The sequence below is a fragment of the Rissa tridactyla genome, chromosome 5 (genome assembly GCF_028500815.1).
Source record: "Rissa tridactyla isolate bRisTri1 chromosome 5, bRisTri1.patW.cur.20221130, whole genome shotgun sequence".
Taxonomy (NCBI): Eukaryota; Metazoa; Chordata; class Aves; order Charadriiformes; family Laridae; genus Rissa; species Rissa tridactyla.
Genome location: NC_071470.1, coordinates 39,770,682 through 39,786,884, shown reverse-complemented (window position 1 = coordinate 39,786,884; position 16,203 = coordinate 39,770,682). Strand labels below are relative to the sequence as shown.

The 16,203-nt window shown below is 56.5% G+C and overlaps 1 protein-coding gene across 1 annotated transcript; it reads right to left on the bottom strand.

The window, feature by feature from the left end:
• Positions 1-2,892: 2,892 nt before the first annotated feature.
• FBXO41 (F-box protein 41) lies at positions 2,893-14,767 on the bottom strand. Its single transcript, XM_054203585.1, has 12 exons — positions 14,046-14,767; positions 10,738-10,948; positions 10,311-10,390; positions 9,879-10,183; positions 9,487-9,728; positions 8,940-9,055; positions 8,541-8,693; positions 6,398-6,493; positions 5,246-5,364; positions 4,860-5,018; positions 4,034-4,149; positions 2,893-2,955 (listed from the first exon to the last, which is right to left on the bottom strand). The coding sequence occupies exons 1-12, from the start codon at positions 14,765-14,767 to the stop codon at positions 2,893-2,895; spliced, it is 2,382 nt and encodes a 793-aa protein (XP_054059560.1).
• Positions 14,768-16,203: the final 1,436 nt, after the last annotated feature.

Below are 16,203 nucleotides of genomic sequence, written 5' to 3'. Positions count from 1 at the left end.
CGGAAGAAATACGGAGCCCTTAATGAGCTCATTGCCATTAACAACCTGGGCAATTAGGAGCTACCAGGAGGGCCAGAGAGAGGCAGGGCTCTCATTGCCATTAAGCCTGTGCCAGCCACCTTCATCCTCAGCCCAGGAGGAGGAGGAGGAGGAAGGGACCCATCCAAGCCCAGGCATCAAGCGAAACGGGGAAAAACCCCCACTTTCCATCTTCCAATCCTTGAACCTTTTCAAGGTCTTGTGTCATTGCAGGATTTTGGTAAAAACGTGGCTTTGCTGAGCTGGAAGTTGGACTTTCTGGGAATGCCCCAAGGGGAAGCGGATGGTTTGGTCTGGTCTCGGTGATATTCCGAAGCACCAAATTTGGGTGAGGTTGTCTTGCTGCGACTTACAAAGCCCTCATGGCAGCAGGGGGACAGGGATATCACACACCTACCCACGTTCCACGCCACCACGGCCACCAGCAGACACAGCCACCGATGGCACCAGCAGCTGCATCGGCCTCTCTGGTGAGCACAGAAGGTTTCTCCAAGAGTCCTCAACATCTCCCCCAGCTTTCCATCACCCCATCTTCGCCTTCCCCACGACCTGGATGAACTGGGTGAGGGGCTGGGCATGGGCTAGCAGCAAACCCAGAGCAGCCACCTTCAGTCTTCGGACATGACTCTTCAACACGATAGTCTTTAAGCATAGAGTGTATAAACATGCTGAGTATATAATTTTCCTTTAAAATCTTTTTTTTTTTCTCCTTCTTTTCTTTATAGAAATAAATACTTACTTTGTTTTATTTTTAAGGGAATTTTGCAAGTCTCTGAGCTGTTTCGAATGGTGACATCTCCGCTGGGACCATGCGTGTGGGATGGTGGCCGGGTGGTCCCCGGCGGGTTTTAGCTTTGCTGGGTGTTATTTTTTTTGCTGGTTGGCTCACCACTTGCTCCTCTTGCCCCTGGATTACGTGTGTGTCAGCCTTCCCAGGATGGAGGTAAACCCACGTCAGGGAGCTCATCCCCGGTGCCAGGGAGCTCATCCAATGCTGCTCATGGGGGCATAGTGGGACACGGTGGTTTCTCGCAGGTGTTTTTTTTGGGCTCCCACAATTTGTGCATACAGGGAACAGCCTTCTCCTGGAAAGCTGCAGTCAGTGGGGGAATGGAGATGCTTCAAATGGGGGGCTATGGCCAAAACCCCCTACCCTGTTTTGGAGGAGATGGGACGAGAGGTGGATGAAACGGTCTCCTGAGGTGCTTTCTGGGGTTGGAGACCCAGGAGCTGCCTCTAGCCCACCACCAGCTTCAGTGATTTGGAGTGGATTTTATTCTCTATCGGGGTCCCCTGGGCTGTCGGCATGCTGGGAGCCGCCGGCTGAGGTCTGCAGCTCTCATGATGTGGATGAGGAAGGTGGTACCAGGATGGGTCTGCAGCCTTCTCCCTCCTGGGGGGGATACTCCATGGCAGTCCATCACCCCAGGAGGGCTGGAGGAAGGGGAGATGCCCGAGCAAGGGCTGTCTCCTCACAGCCATGCCAGCCAACAGACAGTGAAACCTCCAATGATGGCCCAGAGGAGAGGACAAACTCACAAAATCTGCCTTTCCCAGTTGGCTTCTCTCAGCTCAGCACACCTAGTTGGGTCTCAGGGTGGCAGGGGGCTGTGGTTAAGGCCCGTGTGTCCCTGCTGCTGGCAGTGCTGTGATGGGTGTCCCCCATGGCATGGGCACCTCCTGGAACCTTCTCAGGGTGGAGGATGGAGGCTCCTGACCCTGCGGATGCCTTTCAAAAGCCTTTTCCTTTGGAAAAAGAAGCGTATTCTGGGGGCAATGGTGTCCTTGTAGGCAGAAAACAGTCAGAAGAAAAAAGCAGAATTAAAAAAACAGCCATGGCCATAGATAAGGGACCCACCAGCACAGTTCGGTTGGTGCTTTCACCAGCAGCTTTGGATTTCAGGACAATTTGGCCAGGGTTTCTCCTTCAGGCCGCTTGGGAAGGTGATGAAATGGCAAACGTGGGTGTCCCGTGCCAATCCCTCTCTCCACATGGGACAACTCACTCCGGAGGGAGTCTGAGTGGGTGGTGGATGTTGGTGGGGACAGAGGTGCGACCTATGTTTCCTGGTGGGCGAGGATTTGGAGATGGTTTATTGCCTTGGCAAGAGGGTCTGGCTGGACAGGAGGTGAGGCTGGAGACCTCTGGAAGAGCAATCATCTCTTCTGGTGTCCTCTGGCTCCTACAGCCCCCAAGATGCAGCTCTGCCATCTGGGCTTGTGCTGTTGTGGCTGCTGATTTCTGGGCAGTATTTACCGGGTTTGGGTGTCCCTCTGTTAAACAAAAGAAATGAAAACGAGCAGAAACTCTGCAGGAATGCTGGGCACTATTTCCTCTGGAGGAACAGCCCCTTCCCACCCCACCGCCACCAGCCCACGGAGGGGATGGGGACAGTCCAGCCGCGATGCAGTGATGCCAAGCCCAGCGCTCTGCAAAGAGCTTGCAGGGATGGACTGAGCCATCCTCAGTTCCCTCACTATCAAACGGCCAAAAAAAAAACCCCAGAAAGAGACTTCAAAGAAAAAGACATTCCCCAAACAAGGATCCTTGGCAATGAGCAGCCACAGGGGGTTTGAAGCCGTCTTCCCTCCTGGGAAAGTGTAGCTGTGCCTCTTTGGGCGGCCAAAAAAATTTCCTTAAGTAGCACCTTCTTGCCCGTGAGCTGGCCTCGGGGACGAGCACCGGCTGCCAGTCACTAAGGCCTGCAAGAGTTTGGGTTTTTTGTGCATGGGCCGGCATCTCCGTGCTCCAGGTCCGGCAATGGATGAGCGGCAGACAGTGGGTTTGGTTTTCACGAGGCCTCTAGCTGCGCCGGGCTGAAGAGGGAATGTGCTTTGTGGTTCCCTGAAGGTCTAACAGCCTCCTTCCACTTTGATGTGTAAAATCTTGGAGAAGCCGGGTCTCTTCCTCAGGGCCTGAAAGAGGGGCAGAGAGCATGGTCGGTGCAGGACCTGGCAGTCATGCAGCCCCACAGTTTGAGCAAGAGAGAGTAGAGGACATCTTGAATCCCCACCATGGGAAGGGGTCTACCCTGGTCCTATCCCCACCACTGCTTCCCATGGGGAATTGGCTTCCTTTCAGGAATGACTCAATGTCTCTTAATCCCATGCCCTTGAAACTAGCTCTGGATTTGGTTTCTGCTTGGTTAAAAACACTGTTTCCAGAGGACAGTAGTAGTTTGGGACTATCAACGTATATCAAGACGGGATATATCAAGGGGCAGGTGGGATTTGTGAAGCATGATGGTCAGTGGCCATGCAAGGAGAGACCTTCTGAAATGTCTCTTCTCTGAAAGTGACCCCCAGCCTCGGGATGGACATGCCCACTGTTGTTTCCATGCCATGGCTTGGTGGTGGAGCAGGAACTGCATGAGCCATCTGACTCCATCCAACTGCACTGGTGGGCCTCCGTCCCCAAGTCCTGCTTTCCCGCATCTCGTGGGAGTTTCACCTTATGCCTCCAATGGGAGCCCAACCCGCTGCAGGATGAAGTCTATCGGAGGATGAAGTGAAACGGAGGCAGCTACTTTTCCCCTTCGACATGGGTCTCTCCCCTTGGAGACGTCTGCCTCGGAGGCCCTGAACAGACCAAGGACAGCCCAAGCCCTGCTGAGCATCACAAGCTAAGCAAGGTCTGCAACTCAGCCTAACTAAAATTGTCCCTATTTCTGCTTTCATGGGTAGATTTTAAATCACTTCACAGTGTTGGGCAAGTAAGTGGCCCTGCAAAGGAGGCAACATCTCTTGTCTGTCCCCTGGAAAGAGACCCGCAGAGAAGCATTACTGGTTAAAGCAATGGGAAGGAATCACAGCATGTTAGATCTTGTTCCAGCCTTTGGTGTACATGCATCTGAAGGACAGCCTTCAGGACATCCCTAGTGAGCTAAAATGTTCTCTACTGAGGAACTTTAGCAGTGGGCAAGTATTTGTCCTCAGACCCCATGAGGACACAAGACTGGTGATAGACAGGTGACCTGGGAATGGCATCCTTTACCTGGAGTTTGTTCACCATTTCTTCAAACATCTTCTTGGCTTCAGGGCTGTGGGGCTCCTTGAAGTAGTCCACAATGCCCACCTGCACGACGATGGACTTTAGGTTCCGGCACACACCTAGGGGCAGAGATACCACCTGGCTTTTCCATACCTGGTGGGGAGATAGCCTCCCCACAGCCGGGTTGGACCCTAAAACCCACCCAGTGCTCCTCAAATCCTTATGTGTTTGGGGCAGCCTCGCCCTGAAGATGGAGAGGACCTGCGCTTGGTGACCAAGACCTATGTAGGTCTACGAGATGTTTCCTGGTTGTCCCATCCCAATTCAGCAGTCCTACCTCTTACTTGGAAAATCCTTACTCTTCTACCCAGATAGGTGGGTTCCCAGCAAGTCACATGTGCCATGACCACCAGGAACGGCACCTCAAACAGTCCCTCCTTCCAGCTGCAGGCCTCTCTGTCCCCAGAGCTCCTATCCTGGCAAACGGCTTTAGTAAATGACATGACTCCAAACTCAGATACATGCGGGTGAACCTCAGATGTGCCACAGACATTGAGGCCCTGATTACACTGAGGGCGGCATGGAGGGAGTGTCTCCCTCCTCCCTAGGTCCCGAGGGAAGATCAGCTCTTCTTAACCCATCCTTGGCAGGGAACTGTTGGATCCCCTCTTAGAAACCTTCCACCATGGAGCTCCAGCACCTTCCAGTGTTGGCAATGGGTTCCTGTGGGTGGGACTGGAAAGTAGGGTCTGGTTCATGGATCTGGATATCTGGTGGCCTTTTGGTCAATGTACGATGCTATGCACTCCCCCTTGGCATTGCTACTCACTGTTGAAGTGCAGCAGGGCTTTGGGGGTGACCGGTGTGGAGGTCAGCACTAGCATCTCCAGCCCCTTCAGCCCCTCTCGACACATCTCTGCTGCAACCTCCTGGTTGATCTCCGCCACGTGATCGAGCTCCAAGACCTGAAGCCGCATGCAGTTTCGGGCTGGAAGGACAGAGCACCCACTGTCAGCACCCCACGGGGAAGGGATGAGGACAGCTGATGGCAACGGGGTGGTAGGAGGGATGGGTGACAGCAAGGAGGGGCAGGGTGCACCCATGGTCCTTGGGTTGGGCTTGTCCGTTGAGATCCCCATGGGGCATCTCCTAAGGGTATACCCTGCGTCCAGCAAGGTCCCCTTCTCCTTGTCCCATCAGAGGAGAGCTGCCTACCTAAGGACGCCAGTCCCTGGACACCGCAGCCTGCCCCTCCAATGCCCAGCGCCCGCAGGTGCGGCCAGCACCGGCCGATCATCTGAAGGCAGCGGTTGCTGAAACGTGTCGGCTGCTGGCTGAGGAGATGAAGAAGAAAGAGGTGGGGAGGGCTGGCAGAAAAGCTTGCCCCCCGCACCCCACCAAGTGCTCCTGCAAGTGGTGTGGAACTGGGACCTCTCCCACTCCACCAACCTGGGTGTCGCCACACTGTAAGGACGTGTCTCCAGAGAAGATGTCTCTGTCTGAGCAACCACCCTGGTCTGTGTTGCAACCAGGACCCAGCAGGTCCATGCACTCAGTGGAGTCCCTCTGCCCCAAATTATCCACCCTTGGAGATCTGCGTCAGGCCCTGAACTCTGTTGCTTGAGGCAATCAAACCAGTAGCAGGAGCCTGGATCCCTAGCTCAGGTGGAGAAGCCTACATGCCATGTGATGTTTCCCCCCGGGAAGAAACAAGCCATCAGGGACTTGTCATCCAGCTTCTCCTGCTAAAAGACATGCCCCTCTGTACACCTCGATCCAGGTTGACGGGGGGCATGACATTGCAACAAACCTCCCAGGACAAGAAGAAATGCCCAGGACGCAGCCCCATGGCATGGAGGTGAGGAGCCAAGTGACCTGCTCTGTGACACATGCAATCCTGAGCACCCAGATGTTGCGGTGAGGAGACCCACTGGCATCTTCATGCCCCCAGAATGCTTTTCCAAAGCAAGAGCGACTGCAGTCATCTCCCTAACCAGTAACTTGACACTGTTTGAAAAACATCTGGGCCCTTCAGGGCTGCTGTTACATGAGCACTGAGGAGCTCAGACAAACGTTTGATGTTCAGCATCACCTACCAGAACCATCATGGCTCCCCTTTCATCTCCGGTGTTAGCAACCTCCCCGGAAACTTTCCTGGCTTGGCAGGGAGGCGCCTACACCCAACAGCTCCCAGTCTTTGCAGGGAGGGATGGGGCTGAGTTCCTGGTCGCCCAAACTGGCCTGCAGGATTGCTGCTCATCTCACAAGGAACCCCCTCCAAGCAAATCTGGATCTGACACCCAATTTCTTTCCAGCCCAGTGGTGCCGCTCACACTCAGTCTGGCCTCCTCCTAGCATAACTCTTACCATGGATGCAGAGGTGCGACCTGGAGGGAGATGATGTCCCTGCAACCTGCTCCAAGGGCCCAGATGACTTCATGACCCACAGGGTCTGTAGAGCTCCTGGAACAACACAGAGGACATGTGGTGGCCCCCACTGGCAGTGATGCCGCCCCTGGGGGCTGGGTCTGCAACCTCCTTGCTGCCACATCTCTCTGCACCTGGAGGTACAAATCTGGTCATTACTGATTACCCACAATCTGCCCATGAGCCACAGTCCCAACACCAACCCATGCAAGAAGGCCGAAGGCATTTCTATCTGGAACTGTGCCTACGGATGTGCAATGTCAAGAAAAATGGAAGAAGGTGAGGTTGAAGGTGAGACTGAAAATGAGGTAAGGCTGAAGGTAAAGGCTGAAGGTGAGGTTGATGGTTGAAGGTGAGGTTGAAGGTGAAGGCAGAAGTCTTCCAGATGCAAAGGTGGCAAGTGATTGAACAGAGACTGCCAGACCGTGTACTCTTGCAGAACAAATATAACATCCCCGCAGATCCCATTGGGTTGGTTTCACTTGCCACCTGCCCAGCCTGGATGGGGAAGGTGCCAGGAGGTGCTGAGGATGTTTCAGCTGATGGGCGGTAACTTCCAGCCAGGGGCAGTGGCTGCTCCATGGCCTTTGTATCAGCTCTGCAGTGCAGTTGTGCTACCACATCTGTAGGTGGCTGTTGGCCAAATGTCACTGCAGAGGTTTGCTGTGGGCTTCTCCTTGGTGTTTTTGGAAGTATCAAAACAGACTCCGTGGGATGCTGCTGGATTCGTGCAGGGGAATAGTGCATCTGTAGGTTTATCAGGAGTCACGGCACTGGTTGGGCATAGCCATGCTGCCTGCCCACCCAGCATTTGAGCCACTGGCTCAGAAGAGCTTTCGCTGGTGCCATTGGCTCTCTGCAGCAAGTCAATGGAGGAGAGATGTCAGAGAGCATCGTCCCGATGCTGCCAGCCCAGATAGAGGCCCCTGGCTGCTTCATTGCACTGGGTTCTCTCCCAAAGACTGAGGCCACACTTCCTAACTCTAAATGACCTACTTCAAAACTTCAGGCAAGCCTAAAAATAAGTGATTGGTGTTATCTTGAGCATTTCACACATCTCCACTGAAGATGCCTGCCAAGAGCCCATTGGGAGTGTGGCGGGTTAATTAGAGCATGAGTCAGAGTCACAGGTTATCAGTGTGCCAGGAGCACTTTGGGCTTGCTCTAATGCCCTTGGAAGGGCTGACAAAGGAGTCTTTGGGTTAAATCTGGTGGTGCTGGGCTGGCTCGCAGCATGGCGTCCCCGGATCAAAGCCACTGCAGACCTCACTTGGTCCAAAACAGAGGAGCCAGCTGGGTGTGCTTTCCCACCTGAATGACTCTCCATCCTGGGCTGGATGAGGGCACCCATCGGCTGCAGGCGAAATGGATACCAAGGCTGAAGCGGTCATCTGCAGGGTGCAGCGGAGCAAGGATCATCCTCCTTGAGTGTGTAGGAAAGTTAAATCCTGACTCCATGGAAAGCAGAGACTTTTTGGAAGGTAGCCAAGACCAAGGAGCAGGCAGTGATCTCCTGCAGGATGTGTGACCTCTTCCAGGACCTACAGCATTGTGGTCTTGTGTCTTTGCTTTTGGGCGAGGTCTCCAAGTTGGTTCATACCAATCCCATGGCAGAGGCAGAGCCATTCCTCCCTCCCAGGACAGAGGGATGCCAAGGTCTCTTCTCCCCTTTGTCAGGGGGTGACAGTCAGGTGGGACCTCACCGGGCTCTAGTGTTGGTGCACCTCTTCTTCACCCTTCTCTAACATAAAGCATACCAAGACCCTGGTCATGCCTCCAGCTGGTGTGAGATTGGTAACAGGATGGTGGGAATGGAGCTGTAAGGGAAACATCTGCATGGGAACACGCCAGAAGAGGATGAGAGTTGCAATGACAGCTTGCACTGGGGACACCGGACACGGGGGCTGCTGCTGGACTGGGGACATGGAAAAGTGTCCCTAGCCAGACGGGCTGCATTCTGACAGGGAACAGGGATGGGCATCAGAGGAGTCCCAGCACATCCCATGGATGTTCCCAGCCTGCTCCCAGCCAGGGAACAACATGGTCCCCATGGACAAGGGGGAATGCTGATGGCCATCCTTACCGGTATGTGACAGCCTGCAGGGCTCGGCAGTGGCAGCTGGCCAGCCAGAGTGAGCGGTCCGTCAGCACGTTGGGGCAGTGTGAGATGCGGAGGATGAGCAGATTGCTGCCCGTTGCCTGCAGCAGGGACTCCAGCCCAGCTTCCAGACAGCCCCTGCCAGGGATGGAGGCAGGGTCAGGCACGGGCACATGCGCTCACGCTCCCCATGGCCACCCCAGGGAGGGTGATGTGTCCGATGGGGATCTGCAGCTCCAGGACACCCAAAACCCACAGCAGGAGCCAGGGTGTGATGAACGTCCGCCAGCGGAAATGGGATGTTGATGCTCATGGAGCATTGTCAGCCCTGCGGACCGGCAGCTCTGGCTGCAGGAGGAGGATGCCTGGGATGCAGGGACTCACCGCGTGCTCTTCATGTAGTCCTCCTTGCTCTCCTTCTTCCCCCGCTGGCGTGGCTTGAGGTTTTGGAGGGTGAGGGAGTGCATCTGGGTGCACCACTGCGACAGCATGGCCAGGAACTGGGGGGGACAGGGATGGCCATCACCGAGGGGGCACCCTCAGCATGCCCCACGCCACCCATCCTTGGCTGTCTTGGGTAGACCTGTGCACACACATGCACACACACACAGAGGCATTTCTGCCTGCACACACGCACACGCCATAAATGTGTGAAAATGCACATACAAAGTCATGCAACAGAAATGCAACAAAATCATGAGTGTGACCACAAAAGCATGTGAGAATGCATGCACAGGTAAGCTCATGCCCACAAGCACGCACGTGTGAATGTGCGATGCATCCAGCTGCTGGTGCAAGCACACAGCTGTGTGCACCCACGTTCCCACGACCATCGCAGCGTGACAATCAACACAATCGAGATGATTGCATGGCTTCATCTTTCTGGAAGAAAGGTCTTGCCAGGGGGCAATGCCATCCCCATCCCCGGTACCTTGGAGGACACCCTGGCATTCTCCAGCAGCACCCGCGTCCACACGGCCGGGTGTCGGGCCACAAACTTCCAGTCCTTGCACACCTCGGCCGCCCGCAGCAGGGTCTTGGTGTCCAGGTAGGTGAAGATGCAGAAAAGAGCCGCCCGCATCTTGAGGATCTCGGGGCTGATCACCTCGCTGGAGTGGCCCGGGCTGCCCCTCTCCAGCCGGCCCGCCTTGCCCCCAGGCCCCTCGGTCCTGGCTGTGGGACACCCACTGTCAGTTGCCACCAGCGGCCGGGGAGGGCAGCAGGGATGGGATGCTCTTCGTGGAGCCGAGGAGCCATCCCTGTCCCTGACCTTCCAGCCTCCCAGTCCTCCCACCCCACCAGAAGAGCCTGGCGCGGTCTCACCCGTCAGCCGGCAGCTGGGTCGGGATGCGGCAGATCCGGGTGCCTCCGGCTCCCAGCCCTCAGCCTCCGACTCGGTGGTGCGGGAGCCCACATCGGAGACGTCGCCCTCCTCGCCCTCGGTGCTGTTGCGGTAGGGCCGGCGGTGCCAGTTTTGGATAGCTTGCCGGCGCAGCCCCGAGCCCCGGGCGCCGTCCCGCGCCGGGTAGGGATGCCCGTCGGCGGTGTCATCGGTGGGGCATGGCTCCGCGCTGTCGCTGTCGTAGCAGCCTGAGCTCTGCGACACGGCTTTCGCCCGGCTGGAGGCACTGGAGGACAGGGATGCCCAGGCTCAGCGCTTACTGGGGTGCGTGTCCCCTTCCTGTCAGCTCCCTGCCCGCTAAAAACGAGCATCTCATTAAAATCCCAAACTGGCATTGCGGATAGGGGACTCACCCAGTGCTGGAGGAGGAGCGCTGGTTGGACACGCCATAAGGACCATGCATAGCCGCCCCTGGCCCCGGGTGCCGGTCTCTCTGTGGAGAGAGAAGTCAACGTGACAAAACCCAAAATGTGGGTGGTACAGCCGAGGGAGACGACCCAGATAACCCACCAAGCGCCAGTCGCATTTTCGTGCGAGGCCATCCCCAAATGGGATGCAGAAGAGCATGCCCAGCGTCGCCCCAGCACCTTGCTCGTGCTTGCCATGGGAATACAGACCCACTGAGAAGCAACTTCTCTTTGTGATCCCCCTCCAGGATTATCCATTTCCCCATGGGAACAAAATGGGGGTCCCTACACATCCCTTTGCAGCCATTAGAGAAGCCACACGGGTGCACGCCCGAAGCCGCTGGGGTGCCCGTGCCTGTGCCCGCGGAGGTACCGGTCGGCTGGCGGCCTTGGCCCCCGGCGTGCCGCAGCGTCCCAGGCTGCCGTTCGGGGTGGTGCCACAGCTGCTGCTGATGATCTGGAGCTGCTTCTCTGCCCGGTCCGCCCGGTCCAGCAGCTCCTCGATGAAGTGCTGGAGACGGACCTTGGCGTTGGCCTCGCGGGCGGCCGTCTCCTTCAGGAACTGGTCGATCTGCAGCACCTCCCTGCATGGATGGATTAGTGGGTGGCACCCCAGTCCTTCCCCACCTGTCCCTGTGAAGGACCTCCATCCCTGTCCTCGAGCTGGGGTGGGGGGGATGGTCAAGGATGCTCATGCGCATCCGGACCATTCCATCATCAGCCTGGTTTGGGTCTGTGCCAACCCAGACGGCTCCTAGGCATGGTTTGGGGCAGAGTGTGGACCAAGGGATGCTCCTGGCATGCAGGGCAGATGTTGCCACCTTATTTTGTGGGGGATGACATCCCCAGCACCTTCATTTGGATGTACAACCCAGCCTGAGCCTTTGCTGCCAGGACAGGGGTCAGGCCCATGAGCACAATGGGGCAGAGGGAGGAGGATGATGATGGTGTGGCAGGATGATGCAGGAGGATGGCAGTGGTACCCTGCCTCATTCGGAGCAGACTTAAAGAAAGACCTTAAGGGCAACCTGAAGTCCTTAATCCCCGCTCAGCCCCATACACCGTCAAGCCCAATGGTTGTAGGACCCCAGCTCTCTCGTTAACTAAGTAATTAGCAGGCGTTTAGGAACTTTGCGCCTGTGGATGGGCAGGGTTCGCCCTGCTGAGACACTGAGATGGCATTCCCAAAATGTGCTGGCAGCTCAGCGACCCAAGGTGGCCCTGTCCCACGCCGCACACAAGTGCGCCCCGTCACACACGCACCCCCCGACCTCAACCTCTTCCCAAAAACTTGGGCATGGACAGGCAGGCACACACAGCCATCATACCCCCTCACAAGCACACGTGTCCCAAAAACTCATGCAGCCAGACCCACCTGACTGTCACACCCTTGCAAGTGCAGGTGCCCTGTGAACACACACGTGTAGACCCCGGCACACACACACGTGTAGCCCTCATGCACACCCCAAAGCACACCCTGCGCACGTGCGGAGCCGCCCTGACATGCACAAACACCATGAAAACACACATACAGATGTACGCCCCGACACACACGCAGGTGGCATCATGAGCAGGCACATGCACACGCACCCCACCCTGCCCCGGGCACAAGAACAGCCGGTGGCACACGCACACCCAGCACTGATCACACCCGCACGGTCGATGGTGCACAGACTCTCTCTCTCTCTCACACACACACACACACACACACGTGCACAACCGCTCCCACACCCTTGCTCAGCACCAGCAATCCCTGTAGATGCCCAAACACAGCTCTGCACGCCTGTCCTGTGCACACCCGACCGCGCACACCCGACCGCGCACACCCAGCCACGCCGTTTTGCACCCAAGCGCAAAGGAAAAGGAGGGGGCAGCCTTTCATGACGTAATTCCTGTTGCTGGTTATTAATTGCCATATAATTACCAATTCATTGCCCCCCAACATGCCATTTGCTGGGTGAGGCAGGGAGCTCCCTGGTAACGCTTTGGGAAGGCTCCTGACGAGGGGACACAAAAGATTTGGAAGGCAAATGGGGCACCGGCACAGTGGGTGTAAGGTGATGCTGATGGTTATCACCGGCACCTCTCTCATTCCCACGGACAGGGTGGAAAAACACCACCGGCAAAGCAAACGGAGCCCAGGAGCAAAAAGCCTCCCATGGGGACAACGGCTTCATGGTGTTTTGGAGATGACAGGGCTGGGAAATGTCCTGAGCAATGTTTTGTTCTTGGGGAAGGGTGAAAAAAGCTCTTTGCTGATGAAAATGATTTCAGATGAATTCCCCACATCTAGGAAAAAAACATCTCTTTTCATCAGCTCCTCACGTGCTTCCTCTGCAACCTGGCAAGTGATTTTGTCGCTCTGGCTGGAGGAGTTTGAGGACTGATGGAGACAGGCAAGGGGCAGGATGGTTTCTTTAAGGAAAGGGGGGTTCTGGAGGTAGTTTTGGGGTATAAAACCAGGTTCTCATGTGGCAACAGTGCCCAAGCTCTGCCACGGACCGAACAAGATACATTTCATCCATTGCTTATCCTCCGTCTGCCCTCTCTCACATCTCTTCAGGCCCTGCTCCAGACTTGTCCACCCCATTGTCACTCATCCTGCCACCATGCGCCCCCAAGATGTCCCTAGACAACACCCATGAGGCAGCTGATGGCAGCCCCCAAACCTCCCCATTGCCTGTCCCATACACCTGCATCCAAACCAACACAGCCCCAGCATCATCCTGCTCCTCACCCCATCTCCACCACCAGCAAATCCTGTGAACTTTGTTTCTGAGCTGCAGTCATTATTTTGGAGTCAAAGTCACTAATGAATGTGCTAAGGATGGTGGGGATCCAGACAGGTCCTTGAGGAATCCCACCAGTGCTCCCAACCCAGCACAACCGTGACCGTTCCCCATTATCCTGGTCCTTAATGACTTTCTGGACCCCATGGTGGCCTCCAGCTTTGCTAAGAAACTCCTGAGGAACGCGGTCTACTTTGCTTGAGTGACATCGATTGGCAAAATGACACAATGCTTGACCGGATGGAAACTTAGGAGCAGTGCTGGGGTAGGAAGGGGATGTTCAATGGGGAACATGGGATGAAAATGAGGATGACAGTGCCGTGGTTCTAACAGCAGATGGAGGTCATACTGCTCGGGCTATACCACCCTCCTTCTGGGAGAAAACCCCTGAATTAGGCATCGCCAAGCTGGGTCCTCTCATGTTTATGACCATGGGACAGGTCGATGGGATTGCTCAGGTTGTACAGGGCTGGACGGTTCAGCTGTGGAGCCAGAGGGGATGATCCAGCCCTGATTTTGGGGGACACCTTTTGGCACTAGAGGTGGGCTGCAGCAACATGTCCACCACCACGTTCCTTGGCAGGACAGCAGGATGGCCATGTGCATCCCCAGCCTGGCAATGTTCTGGGAGCACCAGTGGCTCTGGGACAAGGTTTGGCATGACGTGACCCAGCTTTGTCGTGGACATGGAGAGGCTCAGGGCTACGTGGACGCTGCCTGCATGGGAGAAGATGCAAAACCTGATGAGCAATGATGCTAATGGGTATTGCCAAGAGGATTGTGCTCTAGCACTTGGTCTGAGGGTTTGGTGATGGTGTTGGGCTCTTAGGGCTTGCCATCAGGGACTGATTTCCCCCCACCCTGCAGCCAGGAGAGGGGGAAAAGGACTCACTGTTGCTTGCGGGTGAGCTCCTGCTCCTTCTGCACCAGGTCCTGCTTGAGGGAGGCCAGCATTTCCACGCTGACGTCCACCTGGCGAGACAGTTCAGATGCCCGGTCCTCCAGCTCCTGCTTCTCCCGACTGAGCCGCAGGCTCTCCTGCTTGGCCTTCTCCAGCTCCGAGCTCTTGCGGTCCAGCTCCACCTGGAGCCGGCCCACCTGCGAGGCGATCTTCTGCTCCACCTCCTCCGTCAGCTTCTCCAGACGCTTGTCCACCTCTAGCTTCTCAAAGGCGCGGATCTTCAGGCGGGCCAAGCCTTCCTCGTAGGCAGCGTCCATAGTGGCTGGTGGTGTGGGGGCCGGTGCCACGGCTTTGCCCCGTGTGAAGATCTCCGTCAGAGGGATCTCGATCTCGTGGACATAGCGGGGCGAGGGGGAGGAGGACGGGGCAGGCTCCAGCTCCTCAGCAGGGACGAGGTCACAGGAGAAACGCTGGTCCTTGCCTTGGAAGGAAGTGCTCTCAAAGTAGTCCCGCCGGGCAGCTGGCGTCAGCAGGGCCCCGTCGGCGGCCAGGGGGAACACGGCAGCATCGCAGATGCTGTTGGTCTTGGAGAGGACGTAGAGGGTCTCATAGGTGTGGTTGTACTCCAGATGCGCCCGCAGCGAGGAGAGGCTGCGGAAGCGCTTGTGCTCCCCGCACCGCGGACACCGGTAGGGCAGGTCCAGTGAGGCCATCCCTCAGCTACGCGCCCTGATGCAGGGGAACTGCACGGCCCTGCTCATGGCACGGGATGGATGGACTGGTGGCACGTGGGATGGGTTGGGGAGCCCCAGGCGGTGGGGCTGCAGCTCTGCTGGGGCATGGTGGGGTGGAAGCCCTGGGATGGGAGTGGAGGGTCCGATGAGTCTGGGGGGGGATGTCAGCATCGGCCAGTGCCAGGTGCTAGAAGAGATAGGGGGGGCAGTTAGTGATACAGGGATGGCAGGTCCCCAGAAGTCCCTCCTTGGCCCTTCTTTTTGGTCCCCTGTCTGCTTCCATCCTCCCCTCCCATGTTGCTCCCACTCATACACAATCCTTGGGAGGGTGGGAGGGTGCACAATGCTCAAGAAGGTGAGCAACCCTTGGGACAGTCCGCAACCCTTGGGAAGATCCACAACCCTTAGAAAGGTGCATAACTCTTGGAAAGGTGTGCAACCCCTGGGAAGATCTGTAACTGTTGAGAATGTCCTACTCCTTGGGAGTATGGGCACAACCATTGGGAAACTTCACAACCATTTGGGAGGAGCACAGCCGTCAGGAAGGTGGACAACTCATGGGAAATCTCTCTTCACACACCTTGAGCTTCCCACAGAGGGGTGGCCCATGTGCTTTCCTACCCAACCACCGTGCAATGAGCCCCTGCAGGCCAGGGGTCTCCAGGCCCTGGGAGCATTCCTGTGTCTGACACTGGAGCCTGGGTGCTGGGAGCCACCTCCTCCAAGCAACGGGTGACCCAGTCCTGCTAGATCAGCCCGTGCAGCCTCACAGTTGGATTAGTTACTTCTCCAGTCCCCTCACTGCAGCCATCGGGTCTCATTGCTGATCCCCTATGGCGTTGTGGTGATACAGAGGACCTGGTGGCTTCCCACGCCCGGGCAAGTGAGGGTCCCTGTGGGAACCTGGTTTATCCCCCACTCACAAAACCCTCCAAGACACCGGGGGCGGGGGGGAACCTCCCTCACCCTTGTGAAATGGGATAAGCCAGCAAAAATCCAGCCTAGGAGGTCACCGTGGTCTCCTCCAGCCTGGGAGGTACAAGCACCCATTGGGATGCATTTTTGCAGTGCTTTCATTCCAAAGGACCCAGGGCACCCATGGGTGGGAGCATCCTTTGCTTGTCCCTCTGCAATATCCCACAAAGGCCTCTTCCCACCACCCTAAAACCCCTCCAAGCCTCTCCGAACCCCCACATGCCAGCCTTGGTGACCACTAAACCACCTCCAAACCCTCCATCCAGGGCAACATCCCCTGAGGTTCAGCACCCCCATCGGAGTGCACAACCGGGCCATCAGGTTTGAGAAACCATTTTTTAGGGAAAAAACAATAAAGGCAAGAAATCCATGCAAAAAATAAAAATGAGATGTGCTGGGAGGATTTCTGGAGCTGCCTGGCTGCGTTTTGGGGTCGTTAC